This window comes from Rattus norvegicus, chromosome 1, assembly GCF_021556685.1.
Source record: "Rattus norvegicus strain SHRSP/BbbUtx chromosome 1, alternate assembly SHRSP_T2T, whole genome shotgun sequence".
Lineage (NCBI taxonomy): Eukaryota > Metazoa > Chordata > Mammalia > Rodentia > Muridae > Rattus > Rattus norvegicus.
In genome coordinates this window covers 198,707,501-198,725,083 of record NC_141534.1, presented here as the reverse complement: position 1 = coordinate 198,725,083, position 17,583 = coordinate 198,707,501, and the positions used below count along the sequence as shown (strand labels likewise).

The 17,583-nt window shown below is 45.1% G+C and overlaps 1 protein-coding gene across 13 annotated transcripts in view; it reads right to left on the bottom strand.

Annotated features, from left to right (window-relative positions):
• The window catches only part of LOC147996985 (scavenger receptor cysteine-rich domain-containing protein DMBT1-like), a 175,464-nt gene that overhangs the window by 117,689 nt on the left and 40,192 nt on the right, over window positions 1-17,583 (bottom strand). For all 13 annotated transcript variants that reach the window (XM_087607979.1, XM_087608011.1, XM_087607995.1 and 10 more), the window contains 7 exons: window positions 14,532-14,561; window positions 11,868-11,906; window positions 10,191-10,514; window positions 7,585-7,908; window positions 4,979-5,302; window positions 1,943-1,969; window positions 1,452-1,484 (listed from right to left, as the gene is read on the bottom strand). In XM_087607979.1, the coding sequence (XP_087464105.1) occupies window positions 1,452-1,484; window positions 1,943-1,969; window positions 4,979-5,302; window positions 7,585-7,908; window positions 10,191-10,514; window positions 11,868-11,906; window positions 14,532-14,561 (1,101 nt within the window). The remainder of the gene's footprint in view (window positions 1-1,451; window positions 1,485-1,942; window positions 1,970-4,978; window positions 5,303-7,584; window positions 7,909-10,190; window positions 10,515-11,867; window positions 11,907-14,531; window positions 14,562-17,583) is intronic.

Here is a 17,583-nt window from a genome sequence, read left to right as displayed (position 1 = left end):
CTCTGTACATATCCTAGTCTACACTGAAACTCAACCTCCACCTAACTCAGGCTACTGTGTGCTAGAATACTCTATGTATGTGTGTGTGTGTTTGTGTGTGTGTTTTGTGTGTATATGTGTGTGTTTGTGTGTGTGCGTGTTTCTGGGTGTGTTTGTGTGTATGTGTGTGTGTTTGTATGTTTTTGTGTGTGTTTGTGTTTGTCTGTGTGTCTTTGAAAGAGAGATAGACAGGGAGAGACAGAGACAGAGAAAAACAGACAGAAAATACCTGGCTCATTGTTTTTTACCATATTGGAAATTATTCTAATCTGTCCCCTCTGAAAAAGACACAAATTTCAACATACATGTTAATATTACTTAAAAGAACCCTGGATCTTGGAGAAAACTTGACATGATATTGAGGCCTAGAGTGGAGATTTCTGGAGATACCACTAGTGCCATGTGACCAACTCGTATGTGAGAAACCTCGACAAGGATCTGGATATAGAAGGAGTTGAGCTCTCCCACATAGTGGGTCCTGATACTAACAGCTCTACAAAAGTCCTCTCTCACAGGACTGTGTCAAAGACTTGTCCAGTCCTCTCTTCCCTGCAATCTGATCCTGCAGCTGCACCATAGTACCTACCAGACCTAGCAAGAGTTTCTGCTACCAAAGAGTGCCCTCGAAGGGAATCAATAGAGAGGGGAAAGTTGATTTGCCCTGTACAGTTGTTACAAATAAGATATTGAGGGATCTTGGGACCAAATATGGGTGAGTTAAGATGAAGCCAACTTCATCCTTTGGATGCCCAACTTGCTTCAGCAAGAGTAGTGCCTGATATGACCTAAGGGCCAAGACTATTCCCAAAAAACTCTGGGATGTCCAGAGACAGTGATATGGAGTTTGATTTGCTCATGTCCTAGGATCAAAAAAATTCCATGTGCAAAAGAAGGAAGAGACTTTCCTCAAAAGCCCAGGCTGCCAGAGTCTAAGCAATACTGATGTGCCACCAACACCTCTCACTGGAGGATCAGAGATGGTACAGGGTCTGAGTCTAGGTCTAGATGGGGAGTACTGACATCCATAGCTGCTTTATTTGGCCTCAAAGGGAAATGACAAGGGCATTGGCTAAGCTGCAGGCACTAAAGGCACAGACTCTGTGCTGGGCTGGCCAAGATATTCTGTGAAACATGGGGACCTCAGGGTGCAGAGAATTGTCACTACAAACACTAGAAACAAGACCTCCTTCCTGGCTCTTGAAGATGCAGCTTCTGCCTGATCCTGCCCAATATCCACAACTCAAGGACATAACTCATGGTGTATATTCCCATGTAGGCTTGAAGTATTATTGAGAAATTTCCCTGGGAGTTTAGGGCCCTATGGGCTCTGCCTTCTCTACATCTTCTGATCAGAAGTGAGCCTGTGGGTTTTGGGGACAATAAGCCACAGGACACAACATAACACAACTTACCGTCTGTGGGCAGTTCAGTTCTATAGGACACATCTGCAGAATGAGAAAGGAAGAATTCATTGTGTGTTGATCCACACTTGAGGAATCCAGAGGCAGGGGCTTCAAACTCCCATGCTAAAGGCCTTTTGTCACAAGTGTGAAGAGGGCAGGTTATCCTTACTTGTCTTCTGTCAACCACAGCTCTCTGAGCCCAATTCATGTCTCCCAGTCAGAACTTCTGGCAGCAGGACTGCTCCCAAGATTTCAGAAATTCTTTTTGATTCTAACATGAACTGAAATTTGAGACAGGAGCAACACAAAAGGGAAGGCTGTGCTTGTCTTACCACAGGGCCCTTTATGTTACAGATGGCAGGAGTTTCTATTGTCATCACAGTCTAGAGGGGACACTATATTTCAGCCTAGTGCCATTCATTAGCATGTGGTGTGTCTGTGTTAATCATGACATAGGGGAAATTACACCCAGATACTGCCCCTATTTTCAAAGTACTTACCCGGTGTGGGACTGCTTGTTTGAGAAGCTGTGAAGGGAATAAAAGCAAATCAGACTCTGTTTCACCACAAGAATCATGGCAGAAGTCCTTTCAGTGGTGATAACTTTTACCACTCTGTTATGTGGGCCCCCCAAAGACAAAACTCAAATACCTAGGTTTCTTTTGCATCGGTCAAAACAGGGAGATGGTCTTAGATACCCCCGTCAGCCTTCTCTACCCATGGGCTACTTAACAAATAACACAGGCAGGGTTATAAAAGCTTCTGTGTTATTGAGCATGAAAATCTTGGCCTCCTGCCATTCTCACATGTGCAGTGTGGTATAGCACTGAGTCACACAACATTTACATTATGTGAGGAACTCTATCTAGGATGACTGGAGGGACACAGGAAGGTGTATATGGGTCACACACCAGTAGTTACGAGACTTGAGTGGCAGAGGATTTGGGTAGAAGCAAGGAAGTACTTGGAATCCATTTCCTCTGGAAACTGAGAGAAAATTGCTTACGAATTGTGAGGATATGAATAATATTGTTGCTGGTTTATCATGTGTGTTTCATATGAGTTTATGTAATTTCATTAATTGTGGAATCGGCAGGGCTGCTCAGTTTTCTCAGGAGTCATGAGTGTGGACCGCTAACAGTTCTTACCTCTGTCCTGTGAGCTGCAATATATTCCTCTGAGTCCGGCCACCTCTTAGGCTATTGGCACATGTACAAATCTGGGAACTAAGTGAGCAGTGTGTGCTCCTTGTCACAGCTTTGTGCATGTGTACAGAGGACCCAGCATTTTTAGGGTCTGAAGATATCACAGACAGTTTTGTACCAGGAACAAGTACTAATGGAAATGTGATAGGAGATCATGTGTGGACACACAATAACATAGAGTGTATGTGTATACCTGTGTGTCAGTGGCCACTTCTGTCTCTCTGTGCCCTTCTGGGATTGTGTGTGTGTATGTATCTATGTGGGTGTGAGTGTTTTGTATATAACAATGTGTGCTTGTGTTCTATTTCTCCTTAACCTGGATATTTGCATGTGACAATAAAAGTGTGTTTTTTCTGTGTCAATTTCTGTATCTCTGCTTGTGTTTGTGTCTCTTTGTATGCAAGTATCTATGTAGGAGTGTATGGTTTATCTGTGTTTATGTCTGAGTGTGTGTGTGTGTGTGTGTATGTGTTTGATGTATGCATATGTGTTTTTAACAAGTTTAAGTCAGGGAAGGATTTCTACAGGGGACAGCGTCCCTGATATATTAAAAGAGAATTTACAACAAACAAGGTGGAGGCAATTGAAGGACAGGACAAAGAAGACCTGATGCAGGAGACCAGGGCAACTGCAGGGACAAACTGTAGCGGCATGGGGCACGGTTGGATGTGGAATGTAGCAAGTACATTATGATTGACTGAGTGAACTACAGTCCCCTGTGTAATAAGTAGAAGAAATGAAACCACAATGTATGCAAGGCAACAGGGCACAGTCGTAGTCCCAGCATTGGGAAATGAGGCTGAAGAACTAGCAGGAGAAGGTCAGCAGCATAAACTATATGTGAGTGTGTATATTGGTGTGTGTGTGTGTGTGTGTGTGTGTGTGTGCATGTATGTGTGTGTGTGTTTGTATGTGTATGTGTATGCATATATATCAATCAGAATAAGTAAGATAAGCAATGTAGAAATCAGCAAAGAATATTATGAACTGAAATATTCAGCTGTTCTGGTATGGGGGATGATACAAAAAGGGTACCATGAGACAATATGGGACTGTGAGGGGACAGCCACCTGACGTGGGCTAAATGCCAAACAGAAGCCTTAGGCCCTCCATTTTCAGTAGCATTCAACACGGTTTCTATAATGCCCAGTGGTATCTTCCTTAAACAACGACTAGACATGTACTATCAGCCTTGTACATGCAAAGAGCAAACTCAGAGGGGTTGAATAGTGTGTGTCTTTTCATGGTGCCTTAGTACCAGAGAAAAATCATGACCCTGCAATAAAGAGAACAGGGGGACTCCAAGCATCTGACAGTGACCTTACCTTGGTGTGGCATAGACATCTGTGAGAAATAGGAGGACAGTTAGAAAGCACCGAGAAGTTCACGTGGACTGTCAGGAAAGACAGACTCAGCGTTTGTAGAAGTGGATCTGAGGCTGATGCTCAGAGTGGTCCTGCCAAGGCAGACCATGAATAGTACAGGTATTCATGACCTTCTGCTGTGTATTGAATGTCCAGGGTGGGTTCCAGTTTCCTGCACCTCACACAGTACATTCATGACCAACTGTGGACATGCCAGGAAACCAGGGTTCTTCACTACTGTGTGGAGAGTCAGCCAAAAGCCCACTCAGTCTTGAGCTGTTGAAGATTCAAAGATCCACCCTCATGGTTAAAGGATTCTGTAGGACTCTAGCAAGCCTCCCTGCTATATCCACAATCAATTGTTTCTTGGGCATTTACCTCACGAACATACCACAGATGGCCTCCCTGCCAGATTCCCATCCCAACATCCATAACTAACATTCTGAGTATATTACCATCATTGACTTCTGAACAAGAATCTGTGACAATCCAGAAATTGGAGGGGCTGAGGTAGTGAAGGAGTTACTGAAGACTCCCCAGAAGATTCCTTCTGCAGCAATGTCTGAGAGGATTATGGGAAAGCTGAGGAATAGGAAAACTGAATTTGCTCTGCCCCCTAGGCTTACTGCACTGCCCTCTGCATATTCAAATTCAACAGGGAAACAGGATTCCAACTCTCCAAGCCAAGCCTGGGGTACTCCTGGCCAGAGTACTTGTCTGCTCACCCTGTACATAATCATGTCTCAGACTTGACATTGAATTTCTTGGGTTGCTTGCTTCACATAAACTCCAGAATCAGTTAATAATTAAGTTGATTCTGCAGTACCCTGATGAGAAAGGCATTGTCCTTGATATTCATCAACCCTTACAAGGGCAAGATGAATAGGGACAGAATGAAGTTCTGCTAGCATTCATAGTGAACCCACCACTTTGCTATGAGGCAGATTTAGTGATCACTGTGTCTTACCTGAACAGATGACTCCAGCATCCTCCTGGTGGCCACAGTTATGAGAGAGCCAGCCTCGGTGGGTGCAGTTCCACAGATAGGCCTCATGTCCTGTACAGGAAACCTCATCCAGAACAATGGACCCAGAGCCCTGTCCAAACTGGTCACTTCCTGGGGCAGACAAGGCCCCGCCACAGCCCAGCTGCCTGCACACCACGTTGGCATCATTGATGTCCCAGCTGTCGTCACACACAGTGCCCCAGGAACCCTGGTAAAGGATCTCCACGCGACCCCGACACGTGTCTCCTCCATTCACCAGCCTCACAGCCAAACCAGAATCTGTTCCTGGAAAGACAAGGTAGTTTCTCATGAGTTGGTCCTGTCTGGATGGTGGAGCTTGCGCATTGGGTGGGCAGCTCACTCATGAACCTTAAAGCAATATGGGATGTGAGCTCCTCCTGCTGCTGCACCTTGGACATACTGTTCTCTGAGGACCTTTACCCTCTCACTTGGCCTGTGGTCCCTCACCCCAATGTCCACTATTTTGTTCTAAGCATGAATACGGAGTTTGTCATCAGGATGTTTAGGTTTCTGAAAACTGTGTTAGCATGAATTGAATCTGCACTGGATGATGACCACATACCTCTGCCATCTTGTGCGTAACATTTTGGACTGCCAAGCCCTAAGTAAAGCCAGGTCTTTCGGTGAGAGAGAAGATGCAGAGCCAGCCAGAGTCCTCCCAAGCACACTGCACATGTGCACACTCATCTCCGCGCTGACCCACATCTGTCAGCAGCAAAGGAGAAGGTAGAGGAGGCTGTCTCTCTGACAGACCTGAGGGGCAGAATGATGAGCTTCCTGCCTCAAGAGAACTTCATGTGTCCCTGGAAAAGGCGCTCAACAGCTGCTCACACTCTAGGTTCAGAGTTTACATCAGAATCGTTTCAGGTCCAATAGGAAACTATAAACCTGCAGAAGCTCCTGTCCCACACAGAACTGGGTCAAGGGACAGCTTCTATAAAGTACTCTGTGTCTGCAATGGTACCACACTGGATGTCACCAAACTTTGTCACTGCTGGTCACCAAGACTGCTGATGTCAACTTCATTCAAGTCCAGGCTCAAGAACCCAACATGGTTAAACAGCACAAAGGCCTGCACGGGATTGGCACTAGGACTAAGCTTTCTGAAAGGACACCCATTTGACGAGAACCAGGATGGCATCTCATAAGACCTCATCAGTCCCATTGTGTCACACAACCTCTCTGATCCCAAACTTCTCTAAGTCTTCACAACACACACCAACACCCTATCCCCTTAACTGTTTCAAGGAACTCAATGCCATGCACACACCTGGCAGTATGACCTACAGACAGAGCTTTATACAAGGTTTTGTTAACTAATGCTGTGGAATCAGGAAATCTAGAGGTCACATCTGCACATCCATATACACATGAAGGAGAAAGTGGGGAATTAAACTTAAGTCTTCATTAGAAAAACCAAGACATGCAAGTACAGTCAATCTGATGATAGGATGTTATTCAGAGTCTGTTTTGGGTAATGCTATATGAATGGGTTCTGTAAGAACACTATGTAGTCTTCAGTTCTCCAAATCCAAAACGCTCTTTTTATTGAAAATATGCAGAGCTCGAGGGAACTAATATAAAAATGAGGTATCTCATGCTTAAATATGTCATTAATTGTTCTTATCTAATTTCACTGTCTGATAATATGTACAGAGTGGTCCTGCCAAGGTAGACCATGAATAATACAGATATGCATGAACTTCTGCTGTGTACTGAATGCCCAGGGTGGGTTCCGGTTTCCTGCAGCTCACTAATCACTGTACATTCATGACCAACTGTGGACATGCCAGGAAACCAGGGTTCCTCACTACTCTGTGGAGAGTCAGCCAAAAGCTCACTCAGTCTTGAGCTCTTGAAGAGTCAAAGAGCCACCCTCATGGTTACAGGACTCTGTAAGACTCTAGCAAGCCTCGCTGCTATATCCATAGTCAAGTGTTTCTTGTGCATTTATCTCATGCACATACAACAAATGGCCTCTCTGCCATGTTCACATCCCAACATCCATGAATAACATTCTCTGTATGTTATCATCATTGAGCTATTGAACAAGAATCTGTGAGAAACCAGAAATCGGTAGAGCCTGGGGGAGTGTAGGAGTTACTGAAGCCTCCCCAGAAGATTCCTTCTGCACCATCCTCTAAGAGGATTATAGAAAAATGGGGAATAGGAAAAGCGAATTTTCTCGGCCCCCTGTGCTTTACTGCACTGCCCCCTGCATATTGAAAAATCAACTGGAAACAGGATTCCAATTCCCCAAACCAAGGCTGGGGTTCTTCTTACAAGAGCAATTTTCTTCTCACCCTGTTCCTTCTCATGCCTAGGACTTCACCTTGCATTTCCATAAGTTGCCTGCCTCACATAAACTCTAGAGTTACTAGATAACTAAGAGCATTTGGGAGGACCCTGAAGAGAAGGGCATTGTCCTTGATATTCATCATCCCTTACAAGGAAAAAATGAATAGAGCCAGAATGAAGTTCTGATAGCATTCATAGTAACCTGATTGCTTAACTGTCAGGCAGATTTAATGATCACTGTGTCTTACCTGAACAGATGACTCCAGCATCCTCCTGGTGGTCACAGTTATGAGAGAGCCAGCCTCGGTGAGAGCAGTTCCACAGATAGGTCTCATTTCCTGTACAGGCCACCTCATCCAGAACAATGGACCCAGAGCCCTGTCCAAACTGGTCACTTCCTGGGGCAGACAAGGCCCCGCCACAGCCCAGCTGCCTGCACACCACATTGGCGTCATTGATGTCCCAGCTATCGTCACACACAGTGCCCCAGGAACCCTGGTAAAGGATCTCCACGCGACCCCGACAACTGTTTCCTCCATTCACCAGCCTCACAGCCAAAACAGAATCTGTTCCTGGAAAGACAAGGTGGATTCTCATGAGTTGGTCCTGTCTGGATGGTGGAGCTTGTGCATTGGGTGGGCAGCTCACTCATGAACCTTAAAGCAATATGGGATGTGAGCTCCTCCTGCTGCTGCACCTTGGACATACTGTTCTCTGAGGACCTTTACCCTCTCACTTGGCCTGTGGTCCCTCACCCCAATGTCCACTATTTTGTTCTAAGCATGAATATGGAGTTTGTCATCAGGATGTTTAGGTTTCTGAAAACTGTGTTAGCATGAATTGAATCTGCACTGGATGATGACCATGTACCTCTGCCATCTTGTGCGTAACATTTTGGACTGCCAAGCCCTGAGTAAAGCCAGGTCTTTCAGTGATAGAGAAGATGCAGAGCCAGCCAGAGTCCTCCCAAGCACACTGCACATGCGCACACTAATCTCCAAACTGACCCACATCTGCCAGCAGTAAAGGAGAAGGTAGAGCACGCTGTCTCTGTGACAGACCAGAGGGACAGAATGATGAGCTTCCTTCCTCAAGAGAACTTCATGTGTCCCTGGCAAAGGCGCTCAACAGCTGCTCACACTCTAGGTTCAGAGTTTACATCAGAATCGTTTCAGGTCCAATAGGAAACTATAAACCTGCAGAAGCTCCTGTCCCACACAGAACTGGGTCAAGGGACAGCTTCTATAAAGTACTCTGTGTCTGCAATGGTACCACACTGGATGTCACCAAACTTTGTCACTGCTGGTCACCAAGACTGCTGATGTCAACTTCATTCAAGTCCAGGCTCAAGAACCCAACATGGTTAAACAGCACAAAGGCCTGCACGGGATTGGCACTAGGACTAAGCTTTCTGAAAGGACACCCATTTGACGAGAACCAGGATGGCATCTCATAAGACCTCATCAGTCCCATTGTGTCACACAACCTCTCTGATCCCAAACTTCTCTAAGTCTTCACAACACACACCAACACCCTATCCCCTTAACTGTTTCAAGGAACTCAATGCCATGCACACACCTGGCAGTATGACCTACAGACAGAGCTTTATACAAGGTTTTGTTAACTAATGCTGTGGAATCAGGAAATCTAGAGGTCACATCTGCACATCCATATACACATGAAGGAGAAAGTGGGGAATTAAACTTAAGTCTTCATTAGAAAAACCAAGACATGCAAGTACAGTCAATCTGATGATAGGATGTTATTCAGAGTCTGTTTTGGGTAATGCTATATGAATGGGTTCTGTAAGAACACTATGTAGTCTTCAGTTCTCCAAATCCAAAACGCTCTTTTTATTGAAAATATGCAGAGCTCGAGGGAACTAATATAAAAATGAGGTATCTCATGCTTAAATATGTCATTAATTGTTCTTATCTAATTTCACTGTCTGATAATATGTACAGAGTGGTCCTGCCAAGGTAGACCATGAATAATACAGATATGCATGAACTTCTGCTGTGTACTGAATGCCCAGGGTGGGTTCCGGTTTCCTGCAGCTCACTAATCACTGTACATTCATGACCAACTGTGGACATGCCAGGAAACCAGGGTTCCTCACTACTCTGTGGAGAGTCAGCCAAAAGCTCACTCAGTCTTGAGCTCTTGAAGAGTCAAAGAGCCACCCTCATGGTTACAGGACTCTGTAAGACTCTAGCAAGCCTCGCTGCTATATCCATAGTCAAGTGTTTCTTGTGCATTTATCTCATGCACATACAACAAATGGCCTCTCTGCCATGTTCACATCCCAACATCCATGAATAACATTCTCTGTATGTTATCATCATTGAGCTATTGAACAAGAATCTGTGAGAAACCAGAAATCGGTAGAGCCTGGGGGAGTGTAGGAGTTACTGAAGCCTCCCCAGAAGATTCCTTCTGCACCATCCTCTAAGAGGATTATAGAAAAATGGGGAATAGGAAAAGCGAATTTTCTCGGCCCCCTGTGCTTTACTGCACTGCCCCCTGCATATTGAAAAATCAACTGGAAACAGGATTCCAATTCCCCAAACCAAGGCTGGGGTTCTTCTTACAAGAGCAATTTTCTTCTCACCCTGTTCCTTCTCATGCCTAGGACTTCACCTTGCATTTCCATAAGTTGCCTGCCTCACATAAACTCTAGAGTTACTAGATAACTAAGAGCATTTGGGAGGACCCTGAAGAGAAGGGCATTGTCCTTGATATTCATCAACCCTTACAAGGAAAAAATGAATAGAGCCAGAATGAAGTTCTGATAGCATTCATAGTAACCTGATTGCTTAACTGTCAGGCAGATTTAATGATCACTGTGTCTTACCTGAACAGATGACTCCAGCATCCTCCTGGTGGTCACAGTTATGAGAGAGCCAGCCTCGGTGAGAGCAGTTCCACAGATAGGTCTCATTTCCTGTACAGGCCACCTCATCCAGAACAATGGACCCAGAGCCCTGTCCAAACTGGTCACTTCCTGGGGCAGACAAGGCCCCGCCACAGCCCAGCTGCCTGCACACCACATTGGCGTCATTGATGTCCCAGCTATCGTCACACACGGTGCCCCAGGAACCCTGGTAAAAGATCTCCACGCGACCCCGACACCTGTCTCCTCCATTCACCAGCCTCACAGCCAAAACAGAATCTGTTCCTGGAAAGACAAGGTGGTTTCTCGTGAGTTGGTCCTGTGTGGATGGTGGAGCTTGTGCATTGGGTGGGCAGCTCACTCATGAACTTTAAGCAATAGGGGACTTGAGCTTCTCCTCTGGCTGCATCTTGGACACACTGTCCTGAAAAGACCTTTATCCACTCACTGTGTGTGCTGACCCTCACTCCAGTGCTCTCTAATTCTCTTCTAGACATGAAGGACATGCTGGTCACCAGAATGTCCATGTTTCTGTAAACTGTTTGGCATGTGCTGGATCGGCTCCAGATGGTGACAAGATACCTACTGCCCCTTGTGCCTAAGGCCTTTGAGTGCCACACACAGTACAATGAAGCGTATTTCAAGGAGAGAGAGGATGCAGAGCCATCATAACTTCTTTCTCTCTCTTTCTCTCTCTCTCTCTCTCTCTCTCTCTCTCTCTCTCTCTCTCCCTCTCTCTCTCTCTCCCTCTCTCTCAAACACACACACACACACACACACACACACACTGTTCATGCGCACACTCATCTCCAGGCTGACCCACACCTACCAGCACTAAAGGAGAAGGTAGAGCAGGCTGTCTCTGTGACAGACCAGTTGGGCAGAATGATGAGCTTCCTGCCTCAAGAGAACTCCATGGATCCCTGGCAAAGGCGCTCTACAGCTGCTCACATACTAGGTTCAGATTTTATATTATAATTGTTTCAGGTCCAATATGAAACTATAAACCTGCAGAAGATGCTGTCCCCCACAGAACTCAGGCAACTGTTTCCTTGAGCTCAATTTCTGTCTGCAATGACACCACACTGGATGTCACCAAACTTTGTCAGTGCTGGTCACGACGACTACTGGTGTAAACTTGTCACTGGAGTCCAGGCTCAAGAGCCTTACATGATTAAACAAGACAAAGGCCTGCACAGGATTGGCACTAGGACTAAACTTTCTGAAAGGACACCCATTTGACGTGAACCAGAATGGCATCTCATAAGACGTCATCAGTCTCATTGTGTCACCTTGTCTTATCTTGATCCTTCTAACCCCAAAGTCTCTTCTGACATAACACTAAATTTAGAGACCATGGATTTTTCTTAACCCACTCCCATGCTGACTGACTCCTACACAGACAGAAAGGGAAATGGCCAGCAACAGCATGCTGACTGACTCTTCCACACAGAAAGAAACGGGCAGTAACAGGGCTCCCAGTGGAGAAAAGACCTCCTGTTCAGGAGTCACCCCCAACTTCCCTATGTCTTACAACATGCACCCACCACCATATCCCCTTAAGTGTCCCAAAGAAGTCAATGCTGTGAAGAAAATCAGCATTGTGACCTTCAGAGAGAGATCTACAAGTTTTATTACCTATTGATGTGGAATCAGGAACTTGGGTAGACGACGTCACTACATGCCCATTACAGATGAGGGAGATAAAAATGAGAAATATGATGTTAAGTCTCCATTGAGGAAAAACAAGGCATGCAAGTACAGTCAACCAAGTGATGGGATGTGATTCGGGATCTATATTGGATAATGCTCTGTGACTTGACACAAGTAAGATATCTTTGTAGTCTTGACTTCTCCAACTCTAAAAGGCTATCCTTATAGAAAATGTTATTAACCTACAGACCCTAATTCTAACTTGCCTACATATGACTTGCACTGAGCTCTAGGGAACCAGAACAAAAAAGTACACATGTAATTAATTCTTCTTTTCTAATTATATTGGCTGGTATTCCAATGAAATATTCACTAGCAGAAATGTGGAATGCCCATTTGCCTCAATTTTGAATATTAAGTTTTTTTTAGTTTGGTATCTCTGGATGTACCCTAAGCTAGCCTGAAAATCAAGATCCTACTAATTCAGCGTCCTGATTTGTAGAATATTGTGTGGGTGTCTGTGTGTGTGTGTGTGTGTGTGTGTGTGTGTGTGTGTGTGTCTGTGTGTGTGTGTGTGTGTGTCTGTATCTGTGTGTGTGTCTTCAAGCGTATGTTTAAATTACTTTAAAAGAGCCCTAGCTCTTGGACACAGTGCTTTCAAGAGTTAAATTGATGCTGAGGATTGGAGTGAAGATCTCCAGATATTAACCCACTAGCACTAGGCCACCAGCTTCTCACTAACTTTTATAAGGTCTGTCAATATGGAACAAATTGACCTCTCCCCACACAACAAGTCCTGACAACAACAGGGTGGAATCTTGGCAAGAAATATGGCTAAGTGATAGTAAGCCAATCTCATTCTTGGGATATATCACATGCCTCTGGAAAAGCAAGGCCTGACATATGAGCCAATTAGATTCTCAATAAACACTGGGCTGGCCAGAGGCATTGGTATGGAAACAGTTCTTGCTGATGTCCTAGGATCAAAAAATCTGAAGAAGAAAATAAAGGAATTTTCCTTGCTAAAGCACAGGCCATGAAATATAAATTATACTGATAAGCCGCCAACACCTCATACTGGAAGAACTCAGAGAAATGGAACAGGATGTGAGATGTTCCCGGATGTGGGGTCATGACATCCATAGTTGCTTTATATACCCTCAAACAAAGGGAAACAACAAGGGCTGGTCTCTTTCCCATAGCCTCTGGAATCTTGGCAGACAAGAGTGTCTCAAGGTCACCTCTTCAAACCTAACTTAGCCCTGATGCTCCCAGTGTAGAACTCCATATTCACACTCCATCAGCTCCCAGGATATCCATGCCCACCACTCCAAACTCAGTCCTCCATTGGGATCTTTAATGCCACAAGTGTGCTTGAGTGATATTGTCAGACTCTTGTCTGTTTCTGCCTGCTCTCCCACTGTAAGAATGCACATGTCTGGGCAGTCAGCAGGTAGCATGCTTCTGCATGGTGTGGTGTCCATAAGTCTCTCACACTGAAATCTGTGCTGGTTGTGAGAGGAAACAAACAGCAGCTGTGTGGTAGCAGGAAGGAACAGGTTCAGCCTTCTTACAACAGAAGCTGGATCCTGGCTGTACCTTTCTGTGGCCCCTTTTTGGTTGTGAGAACTCTGTGTTCTCAGAGTGATAGGTTGGTGTGGATGCAAGGGGAGGGGCTCAGACAGTTGCTGTTGCTAGAGATCTTCAGTAGACACTATGGGGATTGGCAAAGGCCAACTGAGCCTTCCAAGGTGTTCCCAAAGAAGGTTCTGTGTCTGAAGGAGCCCATCTTCCTGCCCTCTGCTACTCACTCTCTGACTGTTCCCCCTAGAGAACTGCCAGCCTTGGTTTGGCCCTTTCTGGAAGTTAGTCAAAAGACTTCCTCTGGATTGCCTGCCAGGAACATATCCTGATAATAGCATATGTTACATGCAATAGCTGAGCATTAATTATGCACAATATTTTCATTTTGGAAGGAAGAAACAGTGACTGTTTCCACTAGCCCTTCTGACAGAATCTAAAGCTACATTCATTCATCATATGACTGAAGGGCAAACAGAAGAATGAAGGGGATGTGTGGGGATTTGTAGGGTCTGTTTAGTTGTTAGACACCCACATCTCTACTCCACCTCAGATATCTGTGCCCGAAGATTCCATTGGATACAACCAGACAGCAGCAGCAGCAGCAGCAGCAGCAATGCTGGCCATCTGTCTTAGCTATCTCCCCTGTCAACCAGGCTCTAGCAATGTCATGTAAAGAGCTCTCACTCTGGGAGTTGAACAGATCACAATTGCCTGTGACCCTATTTATGTGGATTGCTTTGATTGATAATTGTAAGCACACGGCCAGCCCACAGTGCTTGGGCACATGAGTCCCTGCTGTTTAAGAACAGTAGCTAAACATGATCCAGATAGCCACTAAGCAGGGCTTCTTTTTGATCTCTGATTCAGTTCCTGCCTCCACTTGCCTGCCTCCATCTCCTGCCCTGTTTTCATTCAATGATGGATGGTGACCTGTAAGCCAAATGGACCTCTCCTCCTCCAAGGAGCTTAGAGCCAGGGTGTGATCACAGCAACAGGAAGTAGATTCAGCCCCAAATCCATCAATAACCCAAAGCCAAGATACAAGAGCAAAGGAAAAGGCCTTACCATTAGGTGTGCCCCCGGGGTTCCACCAACCTAAAAAGACAAAGCTCAGTTTAGAGTTGGACCCACTGTGCAAAAAAAGGTCTCATACAGGGAACAAAATTAACCTCTCTTCCTGGGAAGGTTGAATGGAATCTGTGTTTCAGTTTTGGCCATGTGCACTGCCCAAGGTCTTTATTAAAATGATTTTCACTTTTTGGTAAGGAGAGGTACAAGGATATGGACTAGGGGTGCAGTACACGTAACGCCTGATGTGAGAAATAAGAGCAGCACATGGTTGCAAACTCTTGGAATCCTAGAACCTGGATAGTACAGGCAAGAAGGTCAGGAGCTCAGGGGTAGCCTTGCCTACACAGCAAGTTCAAGGTCATTAGGGCCTCCACTGAGTTTCAAAAAGATAAAAAAACAGGCCAATAGCAAATAAACGGTCCTATATCCTTGTGAGGTTGAATTCTGATTAGTCTTGGGACAAGCTGAGGTTGGCCCAAGTGTGAAGAGGGCAGGTTATCCTTCAATATCTTCTGCCACCACCGATCCCTGAGCCCAATTCATGTCTCCTAGTCAGAACTTCTGGCAGCAGGACTGATTCCAAGATTTCAGAAATTCTTTTTGATTCTAACATGAACTGATATTTGAGGCAGGAGCAATACAAAAGGGAAGGCTGTGCTTGTCTTACCACAGGGCCCTTTATGTTACAGATGGCAGGAGTTTCTATTGTCATCACAGTCTAGAGGGGACACTATATTTCAGCCTAGTGCCATTCATTAGCATGTGGTGTGTCTGTGTCAATCATGACATAGGGGAAATTACACCCAGACACTGCCCCTATTTTCACCCTATTACCAGGTGTGGGACTGCTTGTTTGAGAATCTGTGAAAGGAATAAAAGCAAATCAGACTGTGTTTCACCCACAAGAAACCTGGCAGAAATCCTTTCAGGGGTGATAGCTTTTACACCTCTGCTGTGTGGGCCCCACAAAGACAAAACTCAAAACCTAGGTTTCTTTTTCATTGATCAAAAGAGCAATATAGGCTTTGATATTTGTGTCAGCCCTCTGTACTCCTGGGCTACTTCACAAATTATACAAGCAATGTATCAAAATTAGGAAGAAAATAAAAAGACCTGCCTTGGTATTGTTGAGCTTGAAAATTTTTTCCTCTCGCCATGCTCGCATGAGCAATGTGGTACAGCCTTGAGTCATACAACATTGATATTGTGTGATGGACTATTTCTGGGATGATGGGAAGGACACAGCAGAGTGTTCGTGGGCCATACACCAGTTGATCAAATACTTGAATGTCAGAGGCTTTGGGTAGAAGCAAGGAAGTTCTTGGAACCAATTTCCTTTGGAGACTGAGATATAATTATTCAGGAATGATGAGGATGTGGTTAATGTTGTCACTGCTTTAGCATGCGTGTTTGTATATAATTCATGTATCTGCATGAATTATGGGATCAGCAGGGCTGCTCTGTTCTCTCAGGAGTCATGAGCGTGGACTGCTCACAGTCCCTTCCTCTGTCCTGTGAGCTGCAATACATTCCTCTGAGTCAGGCAACATGTTAGGCTCTTGGCACATGTACAAAGCTGGGAACTAAGTGAGCAGTGTGTGCTCCCTTTCCCACCTGTATACATGTGTACAGAGGACCCAGCATATTTAGGCCCTGAACTCATCACAGACAGTTTTGTACAGGGACAAGTGCTAATGGAGATGTGATGGGAGATTATGTGTGGACACACAATGACATAGAGTGTATGTGTGTACCTGTGTGTCAGTGTCTCCATCTGTCTCTGTGTGCCCTTCTGGGATTATGTGTGTCTCTGTGTCTATGTAGGTGTGGGTGTTTTGTATATAAAATTCTGTCTGTGTTATTTCTGTCTTTTACCTGAATAATTGTATGTGACAATATATGTGTATGTTTCTGTGTCCATGTGTGCATCTCTATGTATGTTTGTGTCTCTGTCAAGGCAAGGATCTAAGTTTGTGTGTATGTTTTTCTGTGTTTGTGTGTGTGTGCGCGCGCGCGCGTGTGTGTGTGTGTGTGTGAGAGAGAGAGAGAGAGAGAGAGAGAGAGAGAGAGACCATGCTCTTTTGTTTTACTGTTTTGAAAATGATTCTAAAATGTTTCCTATACTTGAGACATAAACTTCAAGCATATGTTTAAATTACTTTAAAAGAGCCCTAGCTCTTAGACAGAAGAAATCAAGAGTTAACTTGGTGCTGAGGATTGGAGTGAAGATCTCCAGATATTAACCCACTGGCACCAAGCCAGCAGCTTCTAAGTAACCTTCATAAGGTCTCTGGATATGGAAAAAATTGACCTGTCCCCACACAGCAAGCAGGTCCTGACCAAAACAAGGTGGAATCTTGGGAAGGAATATGGCTAAGTGGGAGAAAACCAACTTTATCCTTGGCATACCTCAAGTGCCTGAGGAAAAGCAAGGCCGGCATATGGGCCAATTAGGTTCCCAACAAACTCTGGTCTGCCCAGAGGCATTGGTATGGAAACAGCCCAATGATGTCCTAGGATCAAAAAATCCTGAAGAGAAAAAAATGGAATTTTCCTTGCTAAAGCCCAGACCATCGGAATCTAAACTATACTGATATGCCACCAACACCTCTCCTGGGAAGAACTCAGAGAGAGGGAACAGGATCTGAGATGTTCCTGGGATGGGGAGTACTGACATCCATAGTAGCTTTATATGGCCTCAGACAAAGGAAAACAACAAGGGCATTGGCTAAGCAGAGTTTTGATTTCCTCTGCAAGCATTGAATTCTGCTCCCTGCCAGAAATTCTGCTGACTGGGCTGGCCAAGGTGTGGGTGATACATGAGGACCTCAGAGCACTGAGAATGATAAATAGAAGCCCTAGAAACAAAACCTTTTCAGTGGCCCTTGAAGATACCTCCTCTGGCTGATCCTCCCCAACATCTACAACTCAAGGACATAATCCATGGCATATATGCTCATGTAGGCTTGACTTTATTGAGAAATTTCCCTGGGAGTTTAGGACCCAACAGGCCCTGCCTACTGCCCATCTTCTGATCAGAGGTAAA